This window comes from Ictalurus punctatus, chromosome 5, assembly GCF_001660625.3.
Source record: "Ictalurus punctatus breed USDA103 chromosome 5, Coco_2.0, whole genome shotgun sequence".
NCBI lineage: Eukaryota > Metazoa > Chordata > Actinopteri > Siluriformes > Ictaluridae > Ictalurus > Ictalurus punctatus.
In genome coordinates, this window is record NC_030420.2 from 5,184,359 (window position 1) to 5,207,595 (window position 23,237).

Sequence of the window (23,237 nt, forward strand, 5' to 3'; positions counted from 1 at the left end):
TAAAGGTTAATAACCACAGACGTCTGTATTAATGTCCTTAACTAGCAAACTAGCTCACCATCCATTATTACACTGCGTTAGCTACCACTTTTTAGCCTAGTCAGTTTTTCCGGGCAACCAAATCATACGTCTGGGGAGGGCACTGGAGCTTTTACGTGCCCAGTGGGTTAGCTAATGAATGTATGATTTGTCCACCCCTGTTTGAAATAGGAGTGTTTTAGCTACAGTATAAACTTGAATGTTTGGTTTAGCCGTACGCCGTCTGGTTTCGCTGGACATGAGGTAACAGATCAAAGCACAAGGATAGGATTTACTGCCTACATTACTACTGCTACTACTGGTTTTTTTTTTCTTTGTTTGTTTTATTTTATTTTATTTTTCACAAGAATGAAGAGCAGCAATCATAAGATCATGACTGAATGAGACGTTACACATCATGCGATCTTAAGATGATCTTATTCCTAAATCTACAAACAAACATCTGAGATCAGGGTTAACTTGATCCGAGTTAAATCCAAAACCCAAGTGGAAAGACTCACAATTTGCGGTACGACGAAGATCCACTTCTGCTGCTCACGTACGAATGGCATGCAAATACTTACGCTGATGATTACACAAGTTCTAAGACACGTTCGATGATAATGGTGTGTTGTTGTTTTTGTTTTCTCACAGTATTTACAGACAGGAGCATGCGGTCAACTCAGTAGTTCAATACACAAACTAGCAAAATGAAAGTGTTTGAATGAACGCACATTAACTCAGGATATGTTTCTAAACAAAACCAAATATCACATTCATTTATGCTGGAGAACTGACCGTTTACACTTATAATCACAATAAATATGAAGTGATATGGTGAACGCTTGAAGCATTTATATGTACATTAATGGCTTATCCACCACACCACTGATGAGCTGTAAATGACATAGCCATGAATAAGATACGTATTTTAACACGGCGTTATGTGCATGTTTATGTTTGCTGCAATAAAGTACACTAGGCTGTGTGCAGATCCTTCAGTCTCGTGCGGTCCTGAGAATGCCGTTCAGCACTGTACAATTCACACGTACACGTGATCAAGGGTAGAACTTCTCTATCGCAGTATGATGTCGACTATTAGGAATATGTCTTTAGCCCTTGTATTACCCTCTCCTCTGCTTTGAATCACTTTACATTAAGGTGTCCAAAAACCGAATGACTTAACTGTAATGTATACTATTATTATCTTTGAATAATCTTCATTTGTTTTATTCATTTAAGAAAAAATTTTACTGGCCCATTTTAAACTCTTTTACACCTGTCTTCTGGAGCAAAATGGATGGAGTGTTTTAGACAAAGAGATTACTCAGCTTGGCTTGGACAGACATGTAGCAGGAGTGGACAAATCAGTAGTCAGTAGTTTAAATGTAATGCGGCACAACTCAATGGTGCAACAATAGCGCACACTTGTCGTTAAATTTCCAGCCACCCATCCATTTTCCGTACCACTTATCCTACACAGGGTCACGGCGGAGTCCGGAGTCTATCCTGGGGAATTCGTGGCACAAGGCAGGGGACACCCTGGACAGGGTGCACGCCAACCCATCGCATGGCAAAATCACACACACACTATTACACTACGGACAATTTGGACATGCCAATCAGCATAAAGAGCATGTCTTTGGACTGGGGGAGTAAACCGGAGTACCCTTAGGAAACCCCTGAAGCAGGGGGAGAACATGCAATCTCCGTGCACACAGGGCGGAGGCAGGATTTCATCCCCTAAGCCTGGGAGGTACGAGGCAAACGTGCTAACCACTAAGCCAACCCCCCATTTTAAATATAGTCAAATTTATCTAGTATTTCCTATTATAAGATGGCAATAAACCAAATATAAGATTATTAAACCTATTTCTAGATATTTTCTGGCTCATTTCAAACTTTATATCGTCTTATTATATTGGCAAATCATTTGGCTTATTTCTAGAAATAAAGGCTACAAATTAGCAAAATGATCTGCCAAAAAAACAAGATTATTTCAAGCTTGAAATAAATACAAAAATGGCTTAATAATCTTATATTTGGAGCACTGTAAATTTATCAAAGAAAATAAATCTGACTATATTCAAGGTTTTTCCAATTGCTAAGATGTCATGTCTTTTTTTTTGCAGTGTGCTGCACCGCACACATCAGCCAATCCGGTTGATACTAGAATGATTTTTACTATGCGGATTAGTTAGCAGGGACAGATTACAGACGTTCTTTACGGAATCAGGAACAGGCATGTATTTGGAAGCACGTCGCAGTTAAATATTTCGAAAATAAAGACACAAGCCAGGTACCAACCGGGGAGGGTGAAGGCTAACACGTGCTTCCTCTGAGACACATAAAGGCAGCCAACTGTATCTTTTCCCACTGTTGTTCATGCTGCATCAGAGTAACACCCTTGGACGAAAGTGCTATCCGCTCTCTTCCGCAGACATGAGCTCACAGGTGCCCCTGATTGGTTAGTGTCATTGTGATTGACAGGGGAGAAAGAACGATTTCATCCCGCCCACCCAGACAGCACGGCCAGCGGTTGTGGCATTGTTGGCATCGCGATCTCCAGATCTTTGTCAAAGTCGCAAATATAATGTGTTACATTACAAATTTGTTTGTAGAGAATCCATATCATATATCACTCCAACTAGCCATACATACATAATTACATTATATCAGCCACCACTTTTTAGCCTTAATCAAAACACAGGACTGGGCAGCACAGTGGAGCTTTCATTTGCCCGGTGGGCAAACTAATGAACTCATGAATTTATGATTTGTCCACCCCTGTGTGTATATATATATATATATATATATATATATATATATATATATATATATATATATATATATATATATATATATATATATATATATATATATTTTTCAGTCTGATTTAAGCATAATGTATAGTGATCCATCTTTGAACTAATTCTACATCCTACATATACCTTACAGGCATATGGACTGGCTTTGACCTCTTGTAGCCTGATATATACTTTGTCCTGTACAAACATCCTCTCATTCCTCGCCATGCAATATCTGCTCATGACATCACATAATCTGAAAAAATGTCTTTTTTTTTTTTTTTAAATATTGTGCTATTCTGTATAAGAAAAATCCACAGCGATATCATGTAACTGTCTGTAAAAATATTTCACTTTTCTTCCATTGCTCGGCCTGATTAAATCTGTTTAAATAAGATAACTTTGTTCTTTTTTTCTTCTTTTTTTTGCTGAAAAATATCAGTAAAAGTAAGCTTTACATAAAAATGTATAAAATGTTTAAAAACAGATTTGAAGTTTTAGTACATCTCTCTTGTCCTTACTCTAATTTGACATATACAGAAGAGTCGAAATGCTGTGGCTTTAAGGAAGGAGGAAGGGAAGGTTTGTCTCAGGCTCGTCTCGAGAGCCGACATCTCTGTTATGAAAAAAGCGGTTGGTTATTACAGTATAATTTTAAGAGCGAACCAAAGGATCTGATACGAGGGTTACGTGTGTTTGCTACAAAAAATGCATATGAAATGTGCTGACTCATCCTAACATGGATTTTTATACTGGTAGCTACTGGTTTCATTAGAACTTCAGATGTTTCATTAACAGGATTCTGCCATGCTGAGATGAAGCTACTGGTTTCATTAGAACTTCAGATGTTTCATTAACAGGATTCTGCCATGCTGAGATGAAGCTACTGGTTTCATTAGAACTTCAGATGTTTCATTAACAGGATTCTGCCATGCTGAGATGATTTGAATGCATCCGACGATGATCTGCTTCAATAACACTAAATAAGAGATGCACCGATCCAATACTGAGTATCAGCATCAGACAGATTTTGACCTGAAACAATTTGGAATTTTATACATTTTGTGCAACAGAAGATTGCACAAGAACCAGCCTGGTTACTATGACGATGTCAGTTAGAGCTTTCCTTGGGTCTTAAAATTTGGAAAACGATCCAAGAACATTCTGTCCAAGCTGTCACCCGAGCCAAACCTGCACCAACTGGACGCTAAATAAAACCCTACGCGGCGATCACATCAGATCAATAAACAAAACTGAGATGAATCATTAATATCAGTCAAATCGACTTAAAAAGTCCTCATCATCCAACCTCAAGTTTAAATTCCACCTTGCCTGTTTTTGTTAACCTTCAAACAACATCCCGAAAGTTACGTTAACGTAATTAACATTACACAACCTAACAATGCAGTGTTCTCAGTGCTGGCGTGTAGATTTGGCACGTACTATTATTTTCCAATAACAGCATGTCCCTAAACGCTTTCTTCCTCTTCCATCTTACATATTTGTGCAATTTTTCATGAGAATTTTTACATTTTTCAATTCATTTCCATTTATAGTTATGTTTGATGCTGTAGCGCGTCTGTGAACCAAGTTACTTCCTGTTATCACTTACATTATAGCAGCTATTAACAGTCTTTCCTTCACTAGCCTCTCTGTTTTTGCTCTCTTGAACATAGCAAGCTTGTCATGTTACCTCCAAGCCCTCCATCCTGAAGAAACTTAAAGTTACAGCTTTAACTCTGACTGTAACGAAGAGCTGACACTGGAGACTCCTTCCAAAAATGTACAAGGAATGTCTCATGACAGAAAACTGCACAATATGAACAATTACACACTTTTTTAATCCATTCATGTACAACAGCCTCCATAATAGTGCTTGTAAATGACCTGTTCCTATAGATATGGTAACGTACAGAATTAGAACCTGTGATTTGCCTTTCAGATGAACTACTGCCACTGTTATATACACCTTCTGACCAAACAGACTTGAGAGTTTAACAGTGCTGTGGTATAAAAAAAAAACAGGATTGAACGAGATGCTAAAAGCCAGGCCGTACTCCCTGACGTTCTGAGGAATTCTGAAATTGTAATTGTTAAGCTGTAAATTGTTCTGAGGAATTGTTGAGCTCTGTTGGGTTCAGACAGGATAATGTCAGTATCTAATCAATATCAGCTGTAAGGTGAGAATTACAGCTCTGATATCAGTATTGGATTGGGAATGAAGAAATGGGATCGGTGCATCCCCTCTTGAAGCTTCATACAGACTGATTAGCTGCTCTGTTTTTTTGGTGTTGTTGCTACAGATCTATTCTACTCATTCACTGCTACCACTAAAACTCTGCAACTTGCCTGGAACATTTGAGTTGCAGCTCAGCATTTGCAGCTCGCCTACAATTCATGGCTTTGCGTACAGTGGAGGGTGAATCCAGCCTGAGGGTGCAAGTTAAAAAAAACCCAGCATGAAGTTCGAGAGCAAACCTTCCTTCCTGGTCAGTCCATTCCCCTCCCCATGTCCCAATAGTTCATCCCTGCTGATGGAGGGCCTTGTAGCCGTATACTGTTAGATGTTAGTGTCAGTCTCCCCACAGATGCTCTGTCAGGAGCTCGAGTTTGTAGCAGAGCCAGCGGCGCAGCGGGCAGTAGTACTCATAGTGGAACTGCTCAAACTCGGGCGTCTCTCGGATGTCTTGTAGGAAGGAAACGTCCAGGTCAGACTCCAGCAGAAACAGCAAGAGGACCAATAGGAGAAGGAGCAGGATTGAAGCTACGGCTATGAGTCGGACAGCGCTGTGGAGGAATGCCTGGATCTGTGGCGTGTCGTTTGATTGGCTACACAGTGACTGACGGGCGGCCTCTCGGGTCAGTTCTCGGTGTCGCTCAGCCCAAAGCTCTGCCTGCATTTCCGGATCGGCGTGGAGTTCCTTCAGCAAACGCCCAGGGCTTTGGAACAGGAAGTCCACACCACCATGCTTTTCCTCCACCGGCGTGGGCATCACACTAGAACACGGGCTGTACGCTGTATCCGAGATGGCGTGAGACCCGTCTTCATCGTCCTCCTCTACCTCCTGCTTGCTCCTTTCTTCCTCCAGTCCGGTGCCAGGAATGGCTGATTCTTCCTGTCCTGTCTCTTGGACATGGCACTCCATCTCCTCCAGCTCAGGGTCTTCTGGCATCATGCAAGGCTTCAGTGGGGACAAGTGAACCGAGTCTTTCAAGGCCAGGAGACCTACAGAAGGACAGAAAAACATCACTTGACTTTTCTGTTATTGTATTTGGGATGAACACTTTAGTCTTTCGCCTTCTTATAGGCCAGTCTGAATATACAATCTGCTAAAACCAAGTGTACATATAAATATTTTAGCTCCGAGTACCCAAAAACACATGAAAAGACACCTGATTTACAAAAATTTTGATGTGTAAACTATGTGTACACATGTAAACATAACGGGTTGTATCAAAACTGAGTATATTGCAAATTAAACATTGTAAATATGTCTTTAAAACTTCATATTATAATTAAGCATTAATTTTAATGCATATTATTTATTTACTATAGTGAAATAATATAGCAAACGTGTGCATTTAGGCTAATGAGGAATGTAAGTGTAAATTGTCCTGCTCTCAGGGTGGACGGACGGCCATACTTTATCTTCCATTGATTAGAGTGATACTAAACATTGCTAGGCACTTTTATATGGAAGAGGGTTGGTGAGCACTTTTATATGGAAGAGGGTTGGTGAGCATTTTTATATGGAAGAGGGTTGGTAGAGCTCTCCTACAAGCGTGTTCGACTGTGCTGTGACATCACAGGAGCAGGAGTATGAAAAGATGCTCTCAGAGGAAGCATGGGTTAGCCTTCGCCCTCTCCGCTTGATAGTTGCCATGTGATAGGGGAAACCTAGCTAGTGGGTGGCAATGAAAAATTTGGGAGAAAAACGGGGTTAAAAACTGATCACAAATTAATTAAGGAATGACTCATCGGTAATACATCTTAAAACTAAAAGATATGTGTGCATGTGTGCAAAAGAACCAGGGCTTTAGCTTGTACTCTTTGGGTAACTCCAGTGTAAAAATAGACCCAGCTGTCGGGCCAGTGTGGATTAAGACAAGTCTCCTGACTAAGTCATCAGTGATGTCATCACCACTCCAAACTACTAGTCTCTCGCACACAATGTTGTAGTTTTGTGGCTCGTATTCATAAAATTTTACATATATAACACAATATTTATAAGTACTCTATAGTAGAAAACAGAATGTGGGTATAGTATAATAAAATTACATATACTGAGTATAAGTATTGCTATTTAACATACTTAAAATATCCAAATCAGCGGTCTTTCTGTATACTATAAATGGAAGAAATATTGCCTTAAGGCTTAAGCGAATGTAATAAACTGTAAGTAACAATAAGAAGATCATACTGAATTCCAGTGTATCATCTGCATTAGAGAGCTGAAAGAGCAAATGTAATACTAATCCCAGAAAATGGGGTCATTCTCGTCGCAATGTTGCATTACACAGCAGTCAAGATCAGAACACAAGCGAGAATCCGTCGCTATGGTGACACGAACCAAGAGAGACATGCGTATATCTTTGAACCTCGCAGGAGGAGGAGAGTCAGCAGTCCATCGCTGATTGGTGTCATGGCAACAGTAAGAGTCAACAAAGACCAAGTGTGTGTGGGCGACTTTCTGTAAGGATGTGAATGGGCCAGTAAAGAAAGCGAACAGATGTCGCCAAGTCGGCTTTTCAGCAAAAGAAATTCAAAGGTTGACATTGGCGTCATTCCTTAGCCCACATGTTTGCTGTTATTTAAGAAGTCTGAGAGGATGAGAAAACCTGTGCTTGGCACCTGGGGAAACCACTTAAACTTCTTGTACTTCTCAAATTCATCAATCCTAACCTCCAAACTTGTTATAACCTTTTATGGATTGTACGTTTTTATACAATCTAGATACTCTGTTGTTGGTAATGCTTAGTACTTACTCTTTTGTGACCTCACTATTCTAACTTTACGATGATTTGTGTGGAAGGCCTCCCTTCAAGTTCGTAGTGACAAAGGGAACAGAGAATATCTCGGTAGGAGTATTTCTAAGCTAAGATAAATCAACACTGAGTGGGCTAGTAACCAGTAAGATATTTATGGGATTATCATCATGATCATTGTTATCATAATCTGAGAAATATGCTTCCTTACCACTTCCTGCGATTCGTTCCCCATGGCTGAGCAGCCTCACAAACACATCCTGAGCTGTGTGATTGACCATGCGCAGCTGCAAACTGTGCCGTGTGGTGATCTTCACCTGGCAGCGCATGGTATCCATCCGCTCCTGAGTATTCAAAACCTCCTCCATGTCCACATTGTCCTCCAGGACCATGTCATGAGGCTTGTTCAAGTCCACACTGTTCTTATTTACATCCACACTGCCCTTCAGACCCTCACCTAGAGTCTTGTCCACATCAACACCGTCCTTCATCTTGTTTCGTACCTTATCCATGTCCTCAGCCTCCTCCCGAGCTTCCTCTAGAACGTTTTCCACATACACACTGCCCTCCTGAACCTTGTCATGAATCTCATCCACATCGACATTCCCCTTTACAAAATTGTCTTCTGCTGTGTTTAGACCCACACCGCCCTTCAGAACCTTGTCTTGGAACTTATCCACCTCCACACCAACTTTCAGAACTTTGTCTTGTACTTTGTCCATGTCCAAACCTCCCTCCAAATCCTTGTTCACTTCAACACCACCATCAAGAACCTTCTTGAAGTCTTGAAACGTGTTATCCTCCACGCCACCCTCCGTAACATTGTCTTGGACCTTGTCCGTATCCAAACTAGAATTTAAAACCTTGTCCACATCCACACCATCCTCCAGAACCTTGTCTTGAGACATTTCATTGTCAAAACAACCCTCCAGAACCACAGCTAGGACCTTGACAACATCTATACTGCCATCCAGAACCTCATCTTGAACCTTGCCCACTTCATTACTGGACTCTGGAACCTCATATTGAAATGTATCCACTTCCACACCTTCAAGAACTTGATCTTCATCCATGTATACACAGTCTTCCAGAACCTTGGTTTGATCCTTGCGAACATCCATAGTGCCTTCCAGAACTTCTCCCTCATCCATTCCTCTCTTTAGAATCTTGTCTGTCTCCACATCTCCCTCCAGAACCTTGTCTGGAACCTCTATGCAATCCTGCTCCGCCTTCTTCCCCACTCTCTGCTCCTCCATTACTACTCTGAGGTAGCTCCTTATCAACCCTGAGCTTCTGTTGTACTTTGTTCTGGTGTAATACTGGCTGCCATGTACTCCAACAGGGTTTAGTGTGGTCATACACATTCACATCCATACCCACACACCCCTTATACTTGGGTCCGACTGACCCCTGCTTGCCACTGAATTCCTGAGATGTCAGCAGTGTTAACAAAGACGGGGCATTAGAGACCGGATCATCCCAAATACAGGATGGGCTATTTTTACAATGTTATCCATGGCACATGGCAGTGCAAATCTCAGAGGCTGACTACGGAGATGAGAAACCCTCAAAGGATTGCTGTTAGACAGTGCATGCCTATAGGCAGTGAAAGGCCACAGTAAAAGAGAAAGCAATTATAGGCAGGGGGAGGAATGGGTCAAAACCTATAAATAAAGCCATCAAGAGTCATAGATCTCTCTTGAAAATACCATTTGAGATTATTAGATTATTGGTTGTGGAAGATTCATTAAAGAGACACATAAAGAGATAAGCCAATGTGAGGCATTACTCTTCAGGACAGATGTAGGAGATGGATTTGGAAGCAAATGGAAGAAGAAACTCCACTCATCTCATATATTCCTCTAGAAAATCTATAAATAAATAAATAAATAAATAAATAAATAAATAGAAGCTTGTGTTTGTTTCTCTATGACTTCTGACAACCTCGCCATAGGACATACCCCATGCTCAATAGGTGTCATGTTTGTATTTTGCCATTTCTGCAAATGAACTACACCACAGTTCAGAGGTCTTCAAACTGTGCGGGTGGGAGTGATGTGCAGGGTGAGATGGAAAATACCAAAAATAAATATTTGCCAACCTTTCTGCATTTTGCGTGGGGGGGATGATGGGGCAAGTGGGCCTCATGGGGGAAAAAGTTTGAATACGTCTGCCATAGTTAAGTAGAAGATGCTGATTAGTCCAAATAAAATGTGTATGTAAGTCTGGGTAAAGCAAAGGCACTTGATAAAATGGAAACAACTTCCTGGTTTACTAATCCTATTCTTAATTACAGAAATAGAGTCCTGATGCATGCATTTTTTTTTATTCAAAGACTCCTAAAATATCAAGCCCAGTTGAGGCCAGTAATCTTGCTGTTTTATGATACAATATATCGGCAAAGTATACAGTTCTTCCTGCACCTAAAGTTGCCTATAAATTAAGCCACTAGTGGCACTTTTATGTTCAACTGGCTCAATTGAAGCAATTCGTTTACACTGGTATCTGTGTTTCAAAGGTCTACAGGGGACATGAAGTAATATATTAAGCCTGTTAAGCCGCACAAAATGCAGGGGCCTTAAGATCCCAGGACATCCCCTGTATCCTCTCTCTCTCTCTCTCTCATACTCACACACATACACGGATAAGGTGACATGGCAGGTCTATGGAAGGCATCTTGGATTAAATAGCCTATTTTGCAAAGGACACAAATTCATGGGGAGTGTTGAGGATGTACTATGAAAGTTCAAACAGCACCACAGTCCTATAATAACAACTGTTTTGTTTTTCTGTGCGCGTGTGTGTGTGTGTTTGTCTATGCCAGTGACATATTTGTGCTCTGTTTTATTCCTCTTCAGACATTTATCAATGGTTTAAAAAAAAAAAAAAAAAAGATTAATTAAAGAACATGTCGTACTTTTTATCCGTTTATAGTTGCATTTCATGTTGTGGAACATACACAAAACAAGTTAGCTCCTGCTATCTTTTACATTAGAACAGCAGAAACTGGAGATGCCTGGAGATGTTAAACAAATGTCTCCTCACAGAAAACTGCGCCATATCGATTATGACGTTTTTTTTTTAAAGAATTCCAATCGAAGGGCAAAGATAACGATGGCTTCGCGACCGAATTTTGGGAAGCAATTCGTTTGTTTTTTACAGAATGTGAAGAAATATTCTGTTTGAGACTCCGCTATTCTGTACCTCAAGTCCTTCTGCTACTCATCTCAAAGAGTTTGACATGTCATCGTACATTTTCTCATGTCCTCATTGTGCACTCACTCGTGTTTCTGCATATTGCGTCCGGAGGACATCCAGTGTCATCTACAGCACATGTTTCGACGACTTTTCAGCACCTTAGAAGAACAACAGCTCAAGACTCGAGCTATATTCAGAAACACGTGTGCTCAGTCATAAGAAGTGTGAACGCTGGTGATACTGCTGTGTGCTTTCACGTGTGCCAGATCAAGCAGTTCTAAATTAGCATGTAGCTCGACACTTTCGTACACCCTCAGACGCTGTGCAAGCCCGAACACAGCTCTATTAATCAGAGCTAACGCTCTGTCCTCTCAGATAATCAAGTGCATATTTTTAACCCTCTGATTGGAGTCTCTGCAGAGACTGGGACTTCAGCTGCTCAATTCCCACTAAGCAACCAAGAACAGCGCATCTCCCACCTGTCAGCACTCTGCATGTGTGTGTGTGTGTGTGTGTGTGTGTGTGTGTGTGTGTGTGTGTTACCGCTGTCAGCCGAGGCCTCCCTGTATTCTCTGTTTGAGCTGAGCGCCGGCAGCAGCGGCTCCATGTTCATTATGAGGTGCTTATGGCTGAGCGAGGTAAAACTTCTGCTCTGACCCAATTGACACCTGCAGCACAATAAATCAGAGCAACAGAAAACAACAACGAAGAAAAGAAGGTCAGACGAAAGTAGAGTGGGATTCGTATCCACATGTGTTACTCAGATTCTGAATTTGTGCTTAAGAAAACCTGAACAGAGATCATGAGTTTGGACAAAAATACCAAAACCCTTTCTACAGGGTGTCCCAAAAGTCTCCACACATAGGCAAAATGAACACTTTTTAGCAAAATGTCTTCCAAAAGTTTTCATACTGTAGTTTATATTATATCATTTTTATTCAGATAGCATTTAAGAACGCCTTTGACAAAAGTAGAACGTATTGAAATCATTCTCATGGCTGGATTGAGAAGGTCGCGATGGACTTTAACAGGAAACATGGCGAGCACATCACACACGACACTGTTGCCAAATGCTCTTTTGATTTGCTTTTGTTCATAATATTTACATAATTTAAAAAAAAACAAACAAAAAAAAGGTGCTTTCACATCTGTAAGGTTTACACCATTTGAATCACAGCTTGTTGCATTCCCCTTCTTTTCGGTTCTTTAGGCAGGTGAGAACACAACAATCACAGATGGGTCTGAGAGCATCTGAGCGCCTGAATATCTGAGGTGGTCTCAGTCTGGTTCCCGTCAAACTGCAGTGAGGAAAAAACGATATGATTCTTGATTTGACTCAACTGCGGGAAGTAAACCAAAAAACAATCAGTGTTCCCTGTGCTCATGATTGTTTTGTGATTTTTATATGCACTTGGCACACAGAAATGTCTGTCCAATATACGAAAGAGTTTTACGAGCATTCAGCCGTACATGCCCGTCAGGCAGTTTTTTTTTACTTTCCTTTTTGGTTTACTTAATATAAATGTGTAGTGTGAAACCAAATAAACCAAATCCAAAAGTATCCATTTTTGTCTTAGTCAGACTCAGAAAAAAAAAAGACTTAATAATAGATGTGAAAGCAACTTAAAGGGTTTTCCAGTTTGTCATTCTGGGAGAACCCTAGAGAGGTTTGTGTATAATTGTACAAGAATGGGTTTTCTTTTTTAGGGTTCCATTTAGGGATGGGGTGATATCTTATCGTTTGCAATATACCGGTAAAAATTCTTCCCAAGATAAGAATTAGTCTTCCCGCGATAATAGCGATAAAGCCTAGTTGATGACGTGTGTCTGTGTGCGACGTTCTGCGGAGGTGGAGGTACAGTAGCTCCTCATTTAGCGATAAACGAGGAGGTACTGTACCTCCACAATCTGGAACCGTTTCAGTTACAGAAAATCGTCACTGATATCGTTATCGCAATACATACCGGAAAATATCGTGATATAGCTTTAAGTCCATATCGCCCATCCCTAGTTCCAATAGAACCATTTTAGGAAGTTATATTTCTTAACTATCGATAGAACACTTGAGGAACCCCTTTTTTCTAAGCATGTAATCAATGGAACCATGGCATAATTCCAAATTTCCCAAAATTGAGTCAAATTTCTATCATCTGGATGAAAATAAAAATGAAAATATTAGTCAGACAAAGTATGACATCAGATATACAAGACACACGTTTTCCTTTCAGATTAGGTTCCAAATAGAACCCCTTTAGGATACCCATCAATATCCAAGGCAGTCGCAAGGAATCCTTCTATCACGAACAATCAGAACAGTGTATGTGACAGCCTGTGACAAAATTATGAACTCAAAATCACCCAAAACTTGTTTTGAAGACTATAAATGTTCCTCTACAGACTTTGTGATACCTCAAAAACGTCATTAGACAGCAATAAAGGCACACATAATATGGAAAACAGCCTACAATGCATGTCTTTGGGCTGGGGAGGAAACCGGAGTACCCGGAGGAAACCCCTGAAGCATGGGGAGAACGTGCGAGCTCAGTGTACACAAGATGAAGGCGAATTCCTGATTTTATTAAATGTCCCTACATCACTTGTTGTAACAACAGTGTTAGTATGTACTCTCAAATATATTACATGGCCTGCATGTGTACTCGTCTGTATATGACATGGCCTGCAGTTCCACATGATCGTCTCTCGTATTTAATAACACTAGAAAGCCACCTGTTCAGAACTAACTCAGATTCGTCAAATAGGTTTTCAGCCCCTGTTTGTTAAGAAAACCTTTGCAGTGACATTTTATTTTGCTATTTGGATACTCCAGTCAATCAATCAAGTGGATTTAATCGTAAAAACATTCAGTATACAGCTTATGTAGGCTCAGTGGCCTTCGGATACATTCGGTGTAAGTCTGACCTGTGAAAGACTGGAGGCTCCCTCTGGATCTTCGAACTGGCTTCAATCACCTCTTTAGCAACACGACCGCTGTCGAATCAAGCCTTACATCATTTACTCATATGCAATACATATACTTTTCATTGTTTATATTATAATGCATATGTAACAGAGACATAACAGTGTACAGAAAATGAATTTTGAGGAATTCCCATTCATCTGAGCTATAAAGAAGTTTGAGATTCTTACCTGTAGCGAAATCTGGTCCCTTTGAAAAATATATTGCTGCTGTTGACAGTCTTGATCTGACTCGATTTTGCACATCTATTAAAAAAATAAATAAATAAAAAATCGGGAAAAAATTTAGTTAAAAAAATGAGTAAAGTAGGGCAATAAGGACTTTCTTAACAATATATAAAGTTATATTTCTTGGGGTATTTTTTTTTTTTGCCTAACATACTTTGACACCTCTACTTTAAGAAAACAGAAATACACTCACTGAGCACTTTATTAGGAAAACTGTACTAATCCTGGATAGGGCCTTGCTTTGCTCTCAAAACAGCCTCAGTTCTTCGTGGCATGGATTCCACAATATGTTATAAACATGTCTTTGAGATTCTGGTCCATGTTGACATGAATGCATCACGCAATTCCTGCAGATTTCTCAGGTGCACTTTCATGCTGCGAATCTCCTGTTCTATGACGTCTCAAAGGTGTTCTACAGGATTCAGATCCGGTGACTGGGAAGGCCACTGAAGAACACTGAACTCACGGTCACGTTCATGAAACCGGTTTGAGACGACTTTTGCTTTGTGACATGGTGCATTATCATGCTGGAAGTAGCCATTAGAAGATATTTAACTGTGGCCATGATCAGTAACAATATTCAAACAGGCCGTGGAACTCGAGTGATGATTGGTTGCTATTAACGGGCCCAAAGAGTGTCAAGAAAACGTTCCTCACACCATTACGCTACCTCCACCAGGTAGATGTTTTTTTCTTTACTGTACCATTCTGAGTAAACTCTAGAGCAGGGGTGTCCAATCTTATCCGGAAAGGGCCGGTGTGGGTGCAGGTTTTCATTCCAACCAAGCAGAAGCCACACCTGAGTCTATTGTAAGCCAAGATCAACTGATTAAACAGGTGGAATCACCCACACCCGCCCTTCGTGGATAAGATTAGACACCCCCGATCTAGAGACTGCTGTGTGTAAAAATCCCAGGAGATCAGCAGTTCTCAAACCAGCCTGTCTGGCACCAACAATCATGCCACGATTAAAATCACTGAGATCACATATTTTCCCCCATTCTGATGGTTGATATGAACATTACCCAAAGCTGCTGGCCGTATCTACGTGATTTTATGCATCGAACTGCTGCCAAATGATTGGCTGATTAGATAATTGCATGAATGTACAGGTGTTCCTAATAAAGTGCTCTTTGTGCCAAATGATATAATTTTGGCCAAATGATATAGAAATATAGAATAGCTTTACTTTTTAAACTTGCCTAGGCTTTGTGTGTGTGCATGTAGTCACTAATACAGCATTAAGTGTTCAGCGCTGTTCTTGCTGTGCACAGTGAGGCGTGTTTTCTATTCTCTCAATTGCTTCTTAATTAAAGAGCTTTAATCAGAAATTTGATTCTGCTTACGCTTAGATTATGGAGTAAAGAGCCACCTGTGTGTGTGTGTGTGTGTGTGTGTGTGTGTGTGTGTGTGTGTGTGTACACGTGCACTCACTTGTAAAATGCCTGATTTTCTATGCCACATTTCCATAGGTGTTTACAGGCTGCTGGTGTGGAGGTGTGGAACGTCAAAACCAGTTTCTTCTGCGGAGAGAAAGATGAAAAAGTGAAGCATCTGCATGTCAGCTAGAGTGCAAACAGAGAAGGGAGGGTTGGCTGAGGGGAGGAAAGAAGGACAAGAGAAGGAGAGAATGATTTAGGCATGGGAAGGAGGGAAGTCAATAAAGAACACAATAATGAAATCTGATGAGAGTTGAACAAACTGCTGACCCCGAACCTTCTGTCCCACACACACACACACACACAGAGAGAGAGAGAGAGAGAGAGAGAGAGAGAGAGAGAGAGAGAGAGAGAGAGAAAGAGAAAAAAAGAGAGTGGTCTTTAGTATTATTTACCGGTAGCGCAGTGGCATTATGGGAAGAACGAGCAGAATGTGAGAGTGGGAATCGATACTGCAGTATAAACCGCAGCACATTCATTCAATAGGCGGCATTACATGTGACTATGCAGAACATAAACTACTTAATACAATGACTATCAATACACTCTACTGTATATATTCATTTACAAATATGTCAATTCATTCAAATCATTCTGAATTTAAACTGCCTGCCATTACTTTCCAGCTATGTGACCATTGTTTTTCACCCAATATCGTCAACGTCAATGCCAATTCAGTCCACCAATTCTAAATAAACGTCATTTTGAACCGCTTTACGTGGAGCGTTCACAGTGAAGCTGCTGTGAATTAGCTCTTACTATATAAACGATATCGTATTAGAACAGGTGAATTAATATACGCAAAGCTTGCAGCCAGAACTAATGTCAGAGCAGCTGTTAGAGAAAATTAATCAGGACTTTCCGCCCAACCTGATTCAAGAATTCAACAGCGCTGTGGTATTACTTGTAGTAACTGCATGCTATAATACATTAGCCTGTGTGTTGACACACACACACACACACACAGTATGTTTTTTTTTTTGTAATACACAATTATTCCTTCAAATATTCAAGTCGTATGATATAAAATGGTTCTCCAAGCCTCTAGGTCTGACAGCTTTGAACCTGCTGTGTTGGTTCGAAGGAATACATGCAGCCTGAGCACTAAACGTGCGGCTTGATATTAAGGTTACTCTAACATGATCGTATGTCAGTAATTTAAACGAATTAGATTCCACTCCGAGTGAAACCGTATCCAAGCTAGAGTGTGCATTAGACTAATGAAGGTGCATTAGACCCGCTCTGATGCACACACATTAAAGAAACATGAAATGTAAATGTAACGTGGAATTCTCCACTTAGGTCTGCCATTTACTTACACCAATTGGCTGTTCTTTTATCTTATACACCTATGCTTTGAGTCTACAAATACTCAAAAGTATGGAAAATGATCAGCTACACATATTAGATAGACGGACTTTTCTCTGATGCACTGACAAATTGTGTAATACAATCCAACAGCCTACAATCAGTAACTGTACAACTGCGACATGACTTATATGTACTGTAAATAAAATGGTCAATAAGTGTAACGACATGGTAGATGCACATTCATTACAGGAAAAGACTTAGCTGAAAAGATATCTTTATTAGCTGCCTCTGCCATGTAGTTACACTAGGCATTTTCCTGTTCTCCTACATATATACTGATTGTAGCTAATCTATTTCGATTACACAGTTTGTCTGTCCATGTCTACCCCTTCAATCGGTAGAAACTCCATCTATCTGGTAGATGTAGCTGATAACTGACATATTTCTTGTTTTTTGGAGACTCAAAAAGTGTCAGTAACTCATCCATTCATGTTCTATACCGTTTATCCTACAGGGTCATGGGGAAGCTGGAGCCTATCCCAGGGAGTATGGGGCACAAGGCGGGGTACACCCTGGATGGGGTGCCAATCCATCGCAGGGCACAATCACATACACATTCACACACCCATTCATACACTACGGACACTTTGGACATGCCAATCAGACTACCGTGCACGTCTTTGGAATGGGGGAGGAAACCGGAGTACCCGGAGGAAACCCCCGCAGCACGGGGAGAACACGCAAACTCCGCACACACACAAGGCAGCGGCGGGAATCGACCCCCAATCCTGGCAGTGTGAGGCGAACGTGCTAACCACTAGGTAGCCATTAAATGTCGTGGATGATTGACTACATCAGTATGCCGATAGTACGTAAATGGATTACTACTGGATGGGGGTTATATATACAGTATATCATTGTATATTTATGCTGATCTGAACAGCAGTTAACATATTGCACGGATTGGATTATATATTACAGACCATTCAGAAGTGATATATGTTTTGGTTTATATTGTATGTGTTAGGCTGAACGAGGGTAAATATATGTATTGGACTGTGAATGTGTGCCAGACTGGTAGGAAGGAAATATATGTGCTGCATTAGAGCGAGTTGAACATGTGCTCCGAAGGAGGTGAAAAAAAGACAAACTGTCAAGAGAATTTGTTCCATTAGGCTCTCATGTTGTGTAATATGAGACAGAGGATCGATTCACCACTGTCTAAGCATCAGACTGGAGCTGGAAGAAATCAATACGGACCTGCATGCTGCTCAGCGCGAGAGTGCGGCCCCGGAAGAGTGGTATCGCTGCCAGGAAGTGGCCTTAGCAAGGTACATTTGGATTTAGTTGGGATCCATCCAACAGCCAGAGGAGACAATGATTCAGTATATGTCACGACATCTAATCACTCTGAAGAATGTGAGGGTGGAAATCTGAGCACACCTCGGAATTGTCGTGATTTTACCTTGTTAACAATGTACACCAAGATCTAAAACACATCTCCCCAAATTCCTCCAACAGCCATCACTATCTAGATCGCAGATAACTCCAGAGAGCCAAATATTGCTAGGTATCAACACATAAGCACAAGGTATGGCAACTGAAAATGTACTGTGAGCCACAGAGCCAAACTGTAAGCATTTAAAGTGTATTTGGACTCTGGGCCAGATTCCAGGAATCTCATATCTTTTGTACACTTTTCTGGCCACAGGCCTCAGAATCTTAAAGGCTAGAACCTGATTCGGTTGTTGGTTTCCAACTGAACTTTTCAACACCAGAATATAATGTGCTTTTTGATGCAAGATATACAGCAGTCACTGGATTGAAAAATGTCTATGACATCTTGCGTTATTATGGAACGTTATTTCCTGAAGCTACTACGAGAAAGCTAGCTACTGTTATCACTTTCATTATCAAACACATCTTTCACTTCTTTTTCTCTCTTAAAGTAATTAAAGGGGGAAAAAAAAAGGCATGATACTGTGAAACTGCAAAGCGCAGTTCTGTGATGGTAGACTGTTCTTGGCAATATGGAGTACCTTTTTTTCATAAAAAGTGTCTAAAGATAGCTAGAAGTCTGGCTAGGCTAAAGTGACCAAATTTGCATTCTGTCCATATCATCCCCGAGATAGTCTCATGAAGGTAAGGCACTTTCTGCCCTCTTCCACATACATGAGCTCATAGACTCCAACAATTGACTAGTGTCACTGTGATTGACAGGTTAGAGAGGATGCCATTCTTCTCACCCGGACAGCATGGCCAGTTTCGCTCTTGTGCTTCATCATTATTCAAACTCAAATACAGCAAACACTTTTATGTTGCGCCACTTCCTAAATCGAATGTAATTTTCATCTCTCCTAGCCCAAGTCATTGTAACTCTCTCTCCATGGTGCATAACATTGCTATTTTGGGAGTTCTTCCAACAAGCCATCATTCTGAATCACCAGCTTCAACTGGTATAGCTTATGTGGCTTTTCCTCATGCTGGATTTCTGACAGTTTAAGATTACACGGCACAGATCAGATTTAAGACCGGATGCATAGGAGCAATCAGACACTGTCTTATAAGACAAAATAGTTTCCTTTGGAACAGCACTGTCAGAGTGAACACAGATGAATATAAACGAATGTATGAAATATAATGGGAAGACACAACATAATGAAACCAAATTAGTTGTGCCTTGGGATGATGAAGTGACTAGTGTTCAATTAGCAAACCGCTGATTTTGCTGCGTCTGATATCTCTGACACTTCTGTGGAACAAATGAATGGTTCTGTAATGTAATGAATGAGATTTTCAGACCTGCAAAGCCTGTAGAGTAATAATGCATTTTCACGTGGAGAGGGGGTAACCACTGGGTACTTCTGGGTGGGAGGGGTGAGATGTTGTTCAAGTGGAGCAGTCACCGCTTGCCTAGTGGTTAGCATATACGCACACTCCAGTTTCTACAGCAACTGGCTTGACCTTGCTGTTTGACCGTGACCTTGATGACTGGCGCCGATGAGCAAGCAACGATTTTAATCACATACCAATTCTCATTCTCATTAAAATTATTTGTAAAGTGTCAGATTTTACACTTCATTGTAGGCCTATTTAGTCTTGCATGTTTTAGCATGAGGTTAATACAAACACTACCACAGCACTGCTATTTTCTACAACAGCAAAGCTCTGACAGTAGCTCCGCCTCTAGGAAATTCGCAGGTTTATATTAATGAGCCTGTTCCAAATAAGCAATAAAAGGTAACTGTTGTCGCCAGTCAATCATGTTAGTCGCTTATCCAGACTTTTATAAGCAAGAAATTTTGTTGAATACCCCTGTCCTAAATGATTAGTTGATTATAAAGTAAAAGCACAGATAATAAGGTCTTACAATTATTATAACATTTTACCTGAGCAGTCAAATTTCAGACACATTTGTGTCACACAACACTAGATATATTGCACCTATTATGCTTTGTTGGGCAAAATGACTAAGGTCTGTTTCAAATCAAGCATGTTTGGAGAGAAGGAAGGAAAGGTAAGGATGTATGAAAGTGGCGTGACTTGTATTATAGATGTTTATGGCATATGCGTGTACTTACCAGCAATGGAAAACAACACACACAGAGAAAAGAAGACAGAAGTGCATGTGAAACTGGATATTAAGCAGCAACACACAAACAGGATGATGAGCATGACAAGCTGAATCATTTCTTATACAGGAAGTCATTCTTTAAGGACATGCATGAGATGATACTATGAGTTCCTCTAGAGGTCTGAGGATTTTATGTTAGAATCACAGACAAACTGCAGTGAACTGAAGTGAAAAGAAACACTAATATTTTGTATGTAGCATGGCTGGAGTGCAGCTCACTACAGCAATAACAGCGTGACGTAACTTACCTCTCTCTGTACTCCGATAACGTAAAACGTTTTCCCTTCAAACTTAAATCTGCTGACATCCGGCCTGGGAGAGAGGAAGAGACGACCGTGTTTAGTGCGTTGGAATATTAATGAAACATCACCTGTACAAGGTTTGGACGTATTACGAAAGGTTAAAGAGTGGAAACTGTTCACCTCCCTATATAACATCCTGCACATGTTTACATATGTATAGTTCTTAACTAGCTTCCAAGCACAGATCGCTACAGAGAAGCATTATCGGAAGATGTACTACTGTAAAAGTGAAGTGAAGGAGGTAAAGACAGAGACGTGAGAGAGTTAAAAGTGGCTGAATACAGTGAGAACGTGAAGGAGAGAGGTAACCAAATAGATCGTACCATTTTAGCAAATGAATCCTCTTGTTTCCCTGGAAAACAACAAAGCCCCGGGCAGTGAATCCCAGAAATGCCGTTGCTCCGGTGAAGTCCTAAAACGAGGAATGAACATCGATCAGGGCAAGATTTAATTTCCATAAAGAGCGAGTGCTTTTGTAGACAGACCTACAAGAGTGCTGGCAATAACACAATAGGTGCAATGTAGAGCGAGGTGCAGTATTAATTCCAGCTCCACTGTCTGACAGTTAGATACAACCACAATACATCAAGCTGAAATCTATGTTTTGCACTGCCCAGAAAATCAGCATAAGCATGTGGATAACCCGACTCTCTCACCCTGTCATCAACCCTGAATATGGCCATATACTGTAGGTGTTTACTCACCATTAATGGAATAGTACATATAAAAAATATATTTCTTGTGCGAAATTTATTTTGCAGGTAGACTTTTCGTGATTAGTGTAATCTTGCCCACAGTTTATATCCTAAAAACATGCTTGATATCGAGATTTACAGTACAGAATATGACGGAGGTGGTACCTTGCAGGGATGAGGGTCCACGCCGTATGTGTCCAGGGTGTGAGCTCTCTGGAGCAGGTTCAGCTCAGCCAGGGCTGGACACTGACCCCTACAGAGGGGCAAAGAGAACAAACAGAATCTGTCACTACAATACAGCGAATATACTACAATCCATCCATTTTCTGTACTGCTTATCCTACACAGGGTCACGGGGAGCATGGAGTCTATATATCGGGGGACTCGGGTATCACAGCGTACAGTTGAACACACACTCATTCACACACTCATTCACTCACTACAGACGATTTAGAGATGCCAATCAAACTACAGTGCATGTCATTGGGCTAGTGGAGGAAACCAGAGAACCTGGAGGAAGCCCCCGAAGCACAGGGAGAACACACAGGGCAGAGACAGGATTCAAATCCCGAACCCTGGAGATGTGAGGCAAACACGCAGATGCTTAAAATGAATGGGGCCTTTCTATTTCAGTGTTATGGACCAATCCTTATTCAAGTAGATAGGAGCCTGGTCTTGTATAACTGAAAACTGGCCAGGAGTGCTGCCAAATGGCTGCCTAGTGGACAGACTTCACTATACCGGCTTCGCTCCCAATACTGTTTTTTTTAAATAGTGACTTCTTCTCACTAATTTTCCTTGGGATAGTTCCAGTCGCCAATTTAGAGGATGTTCCAATACTTAATACTTCAAGTGAAGTGTGCCAGAAGGCCCTTTGAAAGCCTGAGGGATCTAGTCAACATCACTGTAGGTTTCTGGAGCAGAACTTCCCCAGGGGGCATTACAATCTAGTTAATATGGGGGCTAGTTAGTTTGCAAGGTGATGGTAAATGAAAACAGTTTAGTATACTAATTTCTACACATTTTTCCCCCTAATCATTATACAAAAAAAATCACTTGGATGGTAGCATGTCTATTGTGTTTACTTCAAAATGCCTAATACTTTTTTTTTTAAACAGCCACCGATTTATCAGTATTAGGATACAGGACTTATCCCAAGCCCTGCTTTATTTTCTTGGCTGCCGAATTACTGCTTAGCAACCCTTGCCACTACTCCAGACAAGGTTTCATCACTTAAGCAGGCGCCCCAGTGTTTCCTAAGGTGTTTCTCAAAAGACATGACTGGAGAATTTCCAAATTCCAAAAAGTCAACTTTGGGTTTGTCTGTGCACCATAAAACAGTTCAACAATTTAATAATGTAATAATAATAATAATAATAATAATAATAATAATTCCTTACATTTATATAGCGCTTTTCTATACATAGTATGAGGGGAAATCTCCTCAACCGCCACCAGTGTGTAGCATCCACCTGGGTGGTGGACAGACATAGTGCGCCAGAACACCCACCACACACCAGCTACTGGTGGAGAGGAGTGGAGAGGAGAGAGTGATGTAGCCAATTCAGAGATGGAGATTATTAGGGGGCCATGATAGATAATGGCCAACGGGGGAATTTCGCCAGGACACCAGTGTTATACCC

General features: G+C 40.8%; 2 protein-coding genes across 3 annotated transcripts in view; both read right to left on the reverse strand.

The window, feature by feature from the left end:
- Positions 1–2,900: 2,900 nt before the first annotated feature.
- The window catches only part of frmd3 (FERM domain containing 3), a 40,606-nt gene continuing 20,269 nt past the window's right edge, over positions 2,901–23,237 (reverse strand). Inside the window, exons 7-14 of one of the 2 annotated variants that reach the window (XM_047155441.2) lie at positions 21,760–21,847; positions 21,223–21,311; positions 20,846–20,909; positions 15,648–15,733; positions 14,157–14,231; positions 13,929–13,997; positions 11,553–11,677; positions 2,901–6,051 (exon numbers count right to left, since the gene is read on the reverse strand). In XM_047155441.2, the coding sequence (XP_047011397.1) occupies positions 5,399–6,051; positions 11,553–11,677; positions 13,929–13,997; positions 14,157–14,231; positions 15,648–15,733; positions 20,846–20,909; positions 21,223–21,311; positions 21,760–21,847 (1,249 nt within the window). In that variant the 3' untranslated portion in view covers positions 2,901–5,398. Of the gene's footprint in view, positions 6,052–11,552; positions 11,678–13,928; positions 13,998–14,156; positions 14,232–15,647; positions 15,737–20,845; positions 20,910–21,222; positions 21,312–21,759; positions 21,848–23,237 lie in introns of both variants that reach the window. The other variant, XM_017467173.3, reaches the window with a different exon arrangement.
- Positions 7,849–9,577, reverse strand: LOC128632834 (uncharacterized). Its single transcript, XM_053680120.1, has one exon. It carries the CDS (start codon positions 9,173–9,175, stop codon positions 7,922–7,924), a length of 1,254 nt encoding a protein of 417 aa, XP_053536095.1. The 5' UTR covers positions 9,176–9,577; the 3' UTR covers positions 7,849–7,921.